Consider the following 12,843-nt stretch of genomic DNA (forward strand, 5'->3'; position numbering starts at 1 on the left):
AGAGTGAATTGAGAGAGGTTGTGCCCACTAGACGGCCATGCCCACTATACACCTGCATCATTGCCCAATGCATTTTGTGAAGTGAGGCCACACCCACTAGATGGCTTTTGCCCGGGAATGTGCATATTCCATACATCGATGTTCCCAGCTCAGAAATCGGCGAATCCTTGCAGTGCATGGTGCGTGCGCTGGGGGTATTGAAAAGTCAGCTGTCACATAGTGACTGATAAGCAAAGAAATTGCCCAGATTCATGAATAAATTATTATTTAAATGAAATCCATACATAGGACATGAAAAGTCATGATGACAGGTCAATTCATGTTAGTGCCAGACTCTTATCAACGCGTTTCAGGTGAACACTCACCCTTAACCATGATAGAGGGTGAGTGTTCACCTGAAATGCGCTGATGTGAGAGTTACACTATGGCAATTTGACCTGTCATCATGACTTTGCATGTCCTGTGTATGGATGTCATTTAAATAAAGAGGAATCTGTGTAGCTGGACGATTTCTTCGCTTATTGCTTATTTGGGCTGCTGCAGAGCCGTTGTCCGAGTTCCGAGTGGATGGGGCTAACATCAATGGTGAGCTGGAATCCACATCATTGTATTGCATTGAGTGACTCCGGACATTTCATTTTAGACCAGTAAACTCTTTTAAAGTTAGTAAATTAGACTATAATAAAATTTTGGACACAAACTTTTTATTCACAGTAGGAATCCTTATATATAGAAAAACTAATCTTGAGCAAGATCTCAGTATATTATGTAAATGAATTGAAATGTGTGTATTTTGTAAATGTGAAAAACCACATTGATAGAAACTAATTTTTATAGATAAAATGCCGATATTTTGAATACTAAAGTCCTTTATTTAACAACACAGAAATGTCACAAAAACAACTTTACCGGGCAAATTAATGTGTATTTTTTACAGTTTTTTACATGCCCCATAGGTGATTTTTTTTTCTCATAAATACACTGTTTTCCAAAACTGCTTTTTCCATAACTGCACAAGCATACATACACCTTACACATATATCTGTTAGAAAATGTCATAGATTACAGCACAGTTCAGAAATAGGAGAACATGGTGATAGGAGTACATATCAGTGGGCCATAAATTAAAAGAAAAATAAATGCTGTTCCCATTTTTTCTATAGTGTGATCATTCTACCATCCAGTAGGAGCTGTCTTTTATTTGCTAGGAACATAGTAGATCTCAGTGTGAGACTGCCAAATTTAATGACAAACACAATCTGGAACATTTAGTTGCTACATAGAACCAACTGTTAGAAATCACTATGCATCTAGCCATGATCAAAGACCTACTACTGCTATTTCACTGAAGATATTCGACCCTAAATGGTATGTTCATTTAACACATTTCTTTCTTCATTACCCAATTACAGATGTAACCAATATAAATATTGTTCTTCTTTTGAATTAATTGTAAGAGTTCCATGCCAAGATTCTCAACCACAAATACGCTTCCTTATTTTTTGCTCTAATTCACAATTCAAAATGAAGATTTTACACATTTTTGTGCGTATTAAAAATCGTATTTTAGTACTGTCTATACCCTAAATAAAAACATAAACACGCCGAAAATACACAGAAAATGAAAGTGAACATCCATTTGGTAAGAAACGTTTGCTCATAATATATTGCGATAAACTTTTATCCTCCCCAATATAATCAAAATGCCCATGTTTCTGCGGTCAGTCACTGTTCAGAGCATGATGCTAATCCCATACACATTAGATTACCATTGGCCAATCCAGACTATATCGCTGAACTTGGCTGACGTGTCTGGGGGTCTTCTGACTCTCAGTTGGGGGAGATAAGGATTTGGTATGACTGATTTCAGATTGCCAATTTGTTTCTCGATGAGATAAACCATCGCCAGTCTAGTCATCATCAGCTATCTATCGTGTATGGGGGACTTAGCAGAAAACATTTATTAACAATGTGGATGCAGTAAAAAAAATACAGAACAAAAAAATCAAACTAACAAACCTTTCTTGTACATGAGTTCATCAGCTACCAGATACTATTGAAGGGAATCTGACAGCAGGATTTAACACCCACACTATTTATATGTACATGTACCTCTAATAAAGACAAATCCAACAATGCCTTTACATGTCCAGTCTGTTGTCTATTACTAAGAAATCAGAGTTTGAATCGATCTACAAATGAGAGCTGAAGGACTACGATAGATCTGAAGGCTCTCATTCCAGCTTTACTCACTGCCGAGCGTGGCCCTCTCATCCTCCTTGCTTGACTGACTGCTCCTTTGCCTAAAGTTACACAGCATAGAGACTGCTACTAACGTAGTAATAGGCGGTGCTAGTTGGGGAATAGAGCTGGAGTGACATAGGCTTCATATCTACCATAGCCTTTGCAGCTTCTTTACATATCAATTCATACATTGATTTCTCAGGACCAGAGGAACAGGCTTGCAATGTAAAGGTATTGCTGGACATGTCTTTGAAAGAGCTACATGTACATATAGCTTGGGGGGCATTAAATCCTGCTGACAGATTCCATTTAAAGAGGTTATCCACTATGTTTACATTGATGACCTATCTTTTAGATAGGTCATCAATGTCTGACTGGCTGGGGTCCTACACCCGGCACCTCTGCCAATCAGTTGTTATCGGTGTCGATGGATGCTTTCTGGTAGTACTCACTTGCCAAGCTGCTATGTCTACTTGTAGTGGCTGCTGCAGGGTACTACAGATCTGCCTACTATGGATTAGAATAGGAGGAGGATGTGCAGTACCCTGCGGTGGCCACTACAAGTAGACGGATTAGCTCTGCAAGTGAGTACTTCCAGCCAGCGTCCACCACTGCCAACACCAATAACAGCTGAATAGCGAAGTGCCAGGTGTCGGACCCGCGGCCAATCAGACATTGATAACCTATCCTAAGGTCATCAATGCAAAAGTAGTGGACAACAGCTTTTAGCATCTGCTGATATAAAAACTTTTTCAGCTACCTACTTTCTACCCTTTCAGAGACACATGTACTGTACCCTAGGCACACGTAGGCTGTAGAAACTGTGTGCCTTAATACAGTACTCCATATAGTGCTGTATAATGGAAATGTGCTCCATTAGAATATGACATCCAATGGAATATACCTCCATAGGAAGTCAGGGGCTTTCAAAGGTACAGTAGGATAGGAGTCTATGAGTACCATACAACTGGGAGACATTGTCCATCTGTGTGCATAAGATCTTAAAGAGGTTGTGTAAGAGAAGAAAACAAGAATATGTTTTTATTTTTCCTAGAGAAAGTGCCATTATTGCTCATGGTCTTTGCCTGGTAATGCTGGACAAACAAGAAACCCAGTTCTATGCTCTGCACTGTGAACTTACCGCCCTTTTACCAATAATTTTTGTTTTGTAGAGTGGATGACAAGAATAGCAACTGCTATGTCATAGAGCCCAATGCAGCCATTTCTCCCAGTGGAATACACTGTACATAGCTGATAGAAGCTGTGCTATGGTATAACCTATTAGAGCTCCACAAAAGTAAAATTTCACGTTGCAGTTAACTTTCCATTAAAAAAAAGATACAAAAAACACCACATTTTAAATTACAAATAAAAAAAACCACTAAAATATTATTCTGATAAAACATATATTCCATGTTTATAAGGTGATTTTTTTATATAGATTGTACAAGAATTACAGGATTAGCACTGCAGTAAACCTTATTTTCTTATTCTCTGTAATGTATAGCTTTAATTGGATTGGACATATAAGCAACACAATTACAATATACAGATCAACCAGTTCTTTAAAACAAAAAAAAATCACACAAAACCATGCAACATTAGGGTATCAGACAGCGAGTACATTGGTAAGAAGAACTGTAGATATTGTACACCTAATGTAGCTTGAACTGAATCATTTTACATCTCGGAGATCGCAATTACAACTTTTAGAAGGCTAAGAAAAAGTACTAGTAAAAGTGCAACAAAGGCTTTACTTGTGCCTGATCACTATTAGCGGATTGATACCTCTAGACAGTATCTTGTATTGGATTAACAGTGACATAAAAAAGTCCTATTTTGATTGATAAAGGTGGCTAATCAGATGAAATCATTTCTCATGTGTTTTTTAAAGCTACCTAAGCATTTTAGATCTACTCAATGTAATTTTAAAACATTTACAAAAAACCCACAAAATTAAAACATTCAAGACTCACTTATAAGATACATACATAGCTAAAACATTAGGTAAAAATATTTATCTGCTGGAGGGGCTTTTAGATTGGTGCTGTTCAGTAGGTCTAACACAAAAAAAAAGGACCATAAATTTCTACACAGGTATGAAAATGTCACAAGTATCATCATGGTATAAAATAAAACAATATGGTTTAGGCAATTCCAGATTTGGAGTGAGAAAACTGACAAGGCATCCCATGGTAGGTATCAATGGGGCTATTCAGTACAAGCTATGTCTAGAAGCTTTTATTTGGTATTATGTGAGATAAAACAGTGCTATGCATTAGATCAGGGGCAGATTGAGACCTGGACCTTGGATTTATGATGTCAGCTAATATGAAATACTCAGTAATGGATTAGCCGGGTTCACATTGCATTTGGGTCATACTTTAGTGGCTTCTTCAGGGTTTCCATCTAAAGCCATGGAAAACGGGATTGAGATGGATACCCTAACAGGCTCGTTCACTATGACTGAACTGTGTGTTCAGTCTGGTCTCCGTTCCGACTTTGCCCGTTGTCTTGAGTTGGCCATACTTTCGCGCCCAGCTCAAGAATGCAGTATGAACCCAGTCTAACAGCTCGAGCTAGAAGCTATCATGGGACTTGTCCTATGTGTACTGCTGAACAAGGTCCTGAGAACCAACTTCGGAATTGGAGGTGCCCAATAGTCTGACAACTCAATCTACCCCTGCAACGAATAAGGTTTTATACTTAAATTCTTCAAGTCTGGAGTTGCCTGGCTGTATCAGACCTATATATACAGAAATATATATATATTTATCTATATGCATGTTTACTCTTGTCAATACAGTGAGAATGCATTTATATTTTACAGTGTTTACAGTTACTATAGAAAAACTTAACCAGAAGGCATGTACTCAGTTACATGGTCACAGGACACTTCTGTTTCCCTGAACAAATAATTCAAAAGACTGGTCCGATCGGACAAACTACAATACCATATGCTGCTTTTACTCTGGTCTACAAAGCAGTAAAAATTGGGTCATCTGTAGTAAGTGCTTCTGGGGCAAATCCTCTTAATAACACAAGTGCTCACCCACATAGAGGTCAGAATGTTTGCATGGATTCCTCCTTTGATACATAAAAGGGAGTATGGGCTCAGGAACAAGAAAATATCGCCGCGACGGACAGAAGACACTTTCCATACAGTTGACTGATTTGACAGTAGTCAATATGTGAATCACATTTTTTTTAGATTTCGGAATTGCAGGTTTATTTCCTGGGAATGTACAGAATGCATGGCAAAATAAAAAGAAAGAAATTGTGAAAAAGAACACAATAAAAAAAATAAAAAAAAACAAAAACAGTGCTGTTGCTGCTGTGACTATCCAGCTGGCGAAATAATGTTTAAAGCTAGAATTTATTGCTCCAGATTTAAGTTGCAGAACCACACTGCTGCTTACAAACTGTTAATCTTCATATAGATGCTCAGACATGATTGTCTCCTTGTGTCTAAACACACAAAATACAAGCTGCTATCTGTACAGTTTACAGTACTGAAACACATATTTGGAAATGAAGTATAGATATGTTAATTTCTCAAAGATACATCATATTACAGCAGGGGTTTACCCAAATCTCTCCTTTTGTAGCCACTTTAAAGTAGACAACAATATCACTGTTATTTATAGCTAAAGTACATTAAAGAAAGAACCTGTGTACTAAATGTAAGTAAACCAGTCAGGCTCTGGTGAGGTTTTTTTTTGTTTTTTGTTTTTTAATTATTATTATTTTTACTTTTTTTTTTTTAACATTATTCATATTTTTTTGAGGAAACCCCAGTACACAAATGAAAATAGTATCTCAGCATATTCTTCAGTCATGGACTTAGCAGTTCTCATAACAAGACCAGTGCTTGTCAATCACTTCTGAGTGCCTTGAAAATATGATATACATCTGCTTAAAAGAACCATCGGAATGCCTCAGCGCTGGGGACCGGTGTTCTCTGCAAAAAATGGAAGAGAAAAGAATAGGTTATTATGCGGTAAATAACATTTCTGCTTCAATATCAATCTAATCGTTTCTAGATCACTTTAGGCAAGTTTAATATAAATCAACTACTTAAATGGGGATCTTTTTTGCAAATTGCCTCCAGTTTTAAAACTAGAGTAAAGAGTTTTCAATTAAATCACTAAAATAATTTATGAATTCCAAATGATTTAACTTATAGATTAAAATGGGTTTGAGGTATCTCACACCTTTATCTAAGGAGAAGTGCTGGTCTACGGTCCAAGATTAATCAAGCTCTGATGATCATAAGGCCTCATGCAGGTGACTGAACTATAGAGGTTGTCTGGCTGATTTTCTATTTATTAAGAGGGCTTAGAGTAAAAAAAAGCAAAAAAAAGCAAAAAAAAGTGACACTTGCCTCCCTGGTCATTCCTGTTTCAACATTCCCCACTGGCCTCTGTTTCTTGATCCCTCTTAACATACAGAAAATGCTACTCAACCAATCACAGGGTGACATCTGCAACCAATGACTGTCTGAGCTGACCTTTTTTTGTGTCGAAAGAGAGTAAGGAGCATGCACAGTCGGGACTGGAGCAATCACTTCTTCTCTTTCTGTTTATTACACTCAGCTATAAAAATATTGATCAGCCAAGAAATCATCCAGAGTTTCCTTAAACTGTAGCTAAATAAAAAAGTTAAAATCATGAGATTTTATTCATGGCCCCCCTACCCCTTATCTGTCATTCCCATTAATTAACACTACAATCAAACTTTACCCACTTGAAATGTCTACTAAAAGGCAATGGATTACATGAAACTGTGCCGAGAAGAAATATCAAATTCACTGTACGTTCACTGCCCCTTTGACCATTTTCAGAATCAAGATTCCCCTTTAACGATAGGGAAGTTCAAAGCAAATAATTTAAATAATAAAAGAACATACTGTATATACAACTGATTTCAAGAAAAAAATTTGGACTGGTCACCTATGATGTCGAGGACTTATGCACCGTAAAAATTTCAATGGCACTCTGAGGCCTGACAAAAGATCAGATCTCAAGTCGATCATATTTCCCTACCTTGTAGACTGTGTCTTCTTTTTCAAAAGCAATGCTTTCTGAAAAATAAGACCTATAAAGGTCTAGCCAAAAAAAGTCACCTGCTTTCTACTCTACATGGAATAGTAAGAGTGACAGCAAAAAAGGTGACCAAAAGCTAGGCCCTCCTGGCCTAGAGTCAGGGACAGAAGATGGGTCAAGGAACAGCATCATAAACAAGTACGTTCTCAGTCCTTGAACCCCTACTTCTCAAAGATTGCCTTTGTATAATACATATGAAAAACATATAGCAGAAGGCTTTCCAACATGATTTGCCTGCTGTACACTTAGTAATTATTGCTATACAAATAGTAATTATTCTAATTTATAGTTTGCCAAAATAAAGACAATATAATTCAAATCTAAAAACAGTAGGTAAGGCGGGTGGAAAGAATTTCATTTTCATTTCTATTAACAAGTAATTGTATATTAGCAAATCTGGAAAAATTGGGAAAAACGTTAACCCATTAACAAACATTCAACATAACAGTATGTCTACAATACAGATATATAGTTCCTCAATATTTCCCTATGCTCTCTCTGAAAGTTTATGGTGTTAGAAGAGTAAAAGTAAATTCATGCTAACCTTGTACATTGCATGCTATAGTAAATGTCTGTTATTCTGAAAACAAAAAAGAAAGTATAGATTAACACAGAGCTAAATAAAAGAACAAAACACATTCATCTACCAATCATTTCTAAATAAAATGCAGGACAAGCAAATTTTACAAAAACGTAAAATTCCATTCTGCAAGAATTGCTCTGTTTTAATTAGGATGCCATGTGCAGTAAAATAATTAAATAGGTCAAAACAATCTCGTTCCACTAATTTTCACAAAAATAGGGCATGCGAATGAATTATTTGAAAATCCTCAGATTTCTATTGTCAAGTACTGTACATCTAGAAGATGCCAAACTGTAGAAGCCTAAAGTGGCATATATTATAACGGGTCAATTTGAGAAATGGTCGGCAATGCGGTATATGGAGAGATATGGGTTGACTCTCAAAGTACTCAATGTTGCACAAAATACTGGAGGTGTCGAAAGGAATCTAGGAGCATGAAGAGGTCTTACTAACCATAGTCTTTCTATATATTTACAAGTTGGCTGATTTGTCTCAGAAATTTCCAGAACCATCCAATTCATCTACGTTTTTACACTGATTTTTTCTTGTGCTGTTTGTTCTATGGACTTCAGTGTGTCCGTACATGTCCGATAATATACTATGGGCTATCTCTATATACTCTAGATACATCTTATTAATATGTTGCCCCATAGTCTCAGGTGTTTTCCTGTTTATTATTCCAATTCATCTATGACTGAGGCTTATAGAAATACATGCACATGTTGCAGAAAACAGAACATGCCCCAGTCACATGTATAAAACAATTTTATTTTTAAGTTGCAGATATTTATGTACAGCACCATGGAATCAAAGGTGCTCTTAAAAGAAATAATAATAATAGTATAATATAATAGTCTCCAACAAGATACAGATGTATTAGCAAAAAAAAATCAGATGTAAACAAAATAAAATTGAAATAAAAAAAATGCAAACAATTATTTTTGGTGTTACTCTCAGTAAAAGTAGTCTTATTAAATTATCATATGTATAAACTATTATCTCCTCAATAGAAATAAGCCACCGCAAAATCAGAATAGGTAAACATAAAAAATACCGTAACAACAAGCTTCCCCATAGTCATGGAGATTTTGGTACGATCTTGCTACCAATTTCTCTGCGGTAACCAGACGAATTAAAAATAAAGAAAAATATCACTATCATCCCCTCCATTAGAGCTTCAGAAGCTTTCTGAAGTTGAACCCTGCTGGTCTTGGTACAATATTTCATTCTAGGATGATGTCTTGTTCGTGAAACAATCACAAGGAACATGACATCATTGAATGAGTCTGGGTTAGAAAGTGACCAGCAGGGTGCCAGTCCGAACTACAATGAGAGGAGAGTACAATTATGGGTTTTTAGAACTTGCAGATTTTACTCCAGATTCACAGCTAATGTCTTGCAAAATTCATAACCAAAGGGGTTTTTTAACTTCCTCATTGAGCTCAATTGTGCCAACTACTGTACAACATACATTCAGATGTTGAAAATTTTAATTTGCAGATTGTAGATAACATTCGCTAAAAACTCATCTATTTGCTGCTGCACAAACATGCTGTGGATTTCCTGGCCATTAATCGAAAAGGAAAATTAGCGGCACATCTGTCACATGTATACTAACCCTCAGGACACGTTCACACCATCAGTATTTGTAAGCCAAAAATCAGGAATGATATAATCAGAGGAAAAGTATCATAGAAACACGTCCCCACTTCTGCATTTTCTCCCCACTCCTGATCTTGGCTTTCAAGTACTGAGGTAAAATATTCACCAAATACTGAACACGTGAACATGGCCTTAGCGTTTAAATCTTCACCAAAGATATAGTGGTAAACTGGAACAACTAGTATGTTTGGTTCTTTAGTTTAGCTTCCACTTGTAAAATCTCGGCGAACCCTTAAAATGTCAATTTAGTGTAGAGTTTGAGCTGCATTTACATAATTAGAGCAGCATTATGTGCTATGAATGCAGGTGTCGAACCAAATGTTCTCCACGAGGTAATATCCAATTTTAATAAACTGATCCCAGTTTTATTAAACTCTTAGGCATTTGTCTACTCATTTTTTTAGGTAACATTTATAAAATGTCAGGAATTAATTTTTTTCTAAAATGCTGGAATTTAATGCATCTGTGTATAAAAAGCTACCAATTTTTCATATCATATTCTTCATGATAAAGGCTTATGCATTGAAACTTAAAGAGGTTGTCCACTGCTTTTATCATAGCTGACCTATCCTTAGGATAGGTCATAAATGTCTGATCCGACGAGGTCCAACACCCAGTACCCCCGCCAACTAGCTGTTCCTGGTGTTGGCAGCGGCTGCTGGCTAGAGGTGCCCAATTGTGGAGCTGCCCCTTCTTCTGATAGTGGCAGGGTACTGAACATCTGCCTCATATTGATTTGAATAGGAGGTGATTGTGTCGTACCCTGCCGTGGCCAGAATCAGAAGACGGAGTAGCTCCATAACTGAGCACTTCTGGCTGGCGGCCACTGCCGACAATGAAAACAGCTGATTGGCGGGGGTACTGGGTGTCGGACCTAGAGTGATTAGACATTGATGACCCATGAATGATAATGTAGTGGACAACCTCTTTAATAGAACATCTGTACAATAAAAATTATTATGTGTACTACTCGTCATGGATAGAGAACCTATAGATGGATGTCACAAATCTGCTAAGATGTTTATATATAAAGTCTCTATCACTATTACTTTATGTTTAGTGTACAACTCATATGTGAATATATATTTCTGTGCACCACATTGTTAGTTCCTACGCGACAGTATGCCTTTACTGGTGAGAGACAACATACTACTCTAAGATTAGTTTGAGAGCCTTCCAGCAGCAAAGGGATTATTAATATTTAAAAGTCAAAAGCGCCGACCTCCCCCACTGTATGCACTCTAGTGCCTGAATGCTTGTCTATCCTTTTATCACGTTCTTTGTTTTCTATTATTGCAAAATACAATGGAAAATCTCAAAGACGCACCAACTGTGGGAGAGAATGACATTGCAAACCTTATGGAAAAGGCAGTGACTTAACTGAATATGCTAACCACATGTGTCTACAATAGATACATACATACAGAGGTGCTTGAAAGTTTGTGAACCCTTCAGAATTTCCATATTTTAGTATAAATTTCATCTAAAAAATATCAGATTTTCAAGCACATCCTAAAAGTTGATAAAAAGAACCAAATGAAAGAAACGAGATAACAATATTAGCATTTGTGATCTTTTTACTGAGAAAATGATCCAATATCATATGTCTGTGAGTGACAAATGTACAGTATGTGAACCTTTGCTTTCAGCATCTGTGTGACCACCTTTGTGCAGCAATAATTGCACCTAAACATTTTCGGCTAATTGTTGATTAGTCCTGCACGTCGGCTTGGAGGAATTTCAGCCCATTCCTCCATACACAACAACTCTGTTATGTTGGTGGGTTTTCTCCTATGAAGTGGTCATTTCAGGTCCTTACACAACATTTCTATAGAATAAAGGTCAGGACATTGACTTGGACATTCCAAAACATGCGCACGTTAAGTGTTTGTTGCACACATTTCTGTGTGAAAAATGCGGCAGGAAAAAAGATGCATAAAACACGTATTGTTGAGGCTTGTTTTATCAGTTTGTTTCCTTTCATTAAAATGGGTGAAAAACACTGCAAAAATGCTAGAAGAATTGACATGCTGCAGATGTAAACCTGCTTCAAATCTGCAAGAAACAAATAAGCAATATGTGACTGGGACACTAATACGCTACGTTTTTTTGCGGTATAAAAGAGCAAAGAAAACACGATATAAGCACATACCCTAACTTCACACTTTTGTAACCAATCCTTTGTAAAATGACATGCATTTTGGGTCCTTGGAATTGCTGTTTGTCCCACGTTCTCTTAAGATGCAGTTCATGTACAGATAACCTGACATTTTCCTTCAAAATTTGCTAATATAATTTAGAATTCACTGTTGCATCAATGATGACATTCTGGCCTAGATGAAGCAAAAGAGGCCCAAACCTTGAGATTATCACCGCCGTGTTTCAGAAATGGTATGATGTTTTCATGCTGCAATGCAGGGTTTTTGCTGTGTACAAAGACAGTGTTTCTAATTTAAACCAAAAAGCTCTATTTGGTCCCATCTGTCCACAAAATATTGTTCTTAAAGCCTTCTGGCTTGATGTGATGATCGTTAGAAACTGCAGATGGGTATCAATGCTATTTCTGGAGAGTAGTGGCTTTATTTTTGCAGTCCTGCCACGAACATCATTGCTGTTCAGTGTCCTTCTGGTGGTAGACTCAAGAACATTGATATTAGCTAATAAGAGAGAGGCCTTTAGTTGTTTACCTTGGGTTCCTTTTTGATCTTGCAGTCTCCTATATGCCTTGCTCTTGGACTGATCATTGTAGAATGACTACTCCTGGAGATAGTAACATTGGTCTTTAATGTCCTCCATCTGGCTCACTGTGGATTGGTGGTGTCTCAACTCTTTAAAGTTGGTTTTGTATCCTTTTCTTTACGCATGAGCATAAAATCCTCTTCTTTTGAGTTCTTCAGAAATCCATATTGCTCAATTTCCACAGACATGTTGTGAAAATCTAATTCTGATAGATTCCTGTCTTTTAAATAAAACAGGAAGTGGAAGAGCTGGAAAAAACAATAGCGAAATAGGGTCTTAACAGGTTAAAGATAGGACGGATGGATGAAGAATTTACTTAGAAAGGCTGCCTATTCGGATGAAGGATGATGGATGGAACCAATGAAGGATCAGATAAAATGCAGTTTATATGTCTAGTATATACACCTTTGATAGGGGATGCCATAACATAATTGGTCCATATCAGCTCCCCGTCGCTGGGGAATTCTGGGACACCAGGACACCAGTGGTGGTGATGGGGAGCTGTTATGC

General features: G+C 37.0%; 1 protein-coding gene across 2 annotated transcripts in view; it reads right to left on the bottom strand.

Annotated features, from left to right (window-relative positions):
* Positions 1-851: 851 nt before the first annotated feature.
* CXXC4 (CXXC finger protein 4) overlaps positions 852-12,843 on the bottom strand; it is a 213,575-nt gene continuing 201,583 nt past the window's right edge. Inside the window, exons 3-4 of one of the 2 annotated variants that reach the window (XM_069743675.1) lie at positions 7,894-7,929; positions 3,737-6,205 (exon numbers count right to left, since the gene is read on the bottom strand). In XM_069743675.1, the coding sequence (XP_069599776.1) occupies positions 7,909-7,929 (21 nt within the window). In that variant the 3' untranslated portion in view covers positions 3,737-6,205; positions 7,894-7,908. Of the gene's footprint in view, positions 6,206-7,893; positions 7,930-12,843 lie in introns of both variants that reach the window. The other variant, XM_069743674.1, reaches the window with a different exon arrangement.

This window comes from Ranitomeya imitator, chromosome 1 (assembly GCF_032444005.1).
Source record: "Ranitomeya imitator isolate aRanImi1 chromosome 1, aRanImi1.pri, whole genome shotgun sequence".
NCBI classification, from domain to species: Eukaryota; Metazoa; Chordata; class Amphibia; order Anura; family Dendrobatidae; genus Ranitomeya; species Ranitomeya imitator.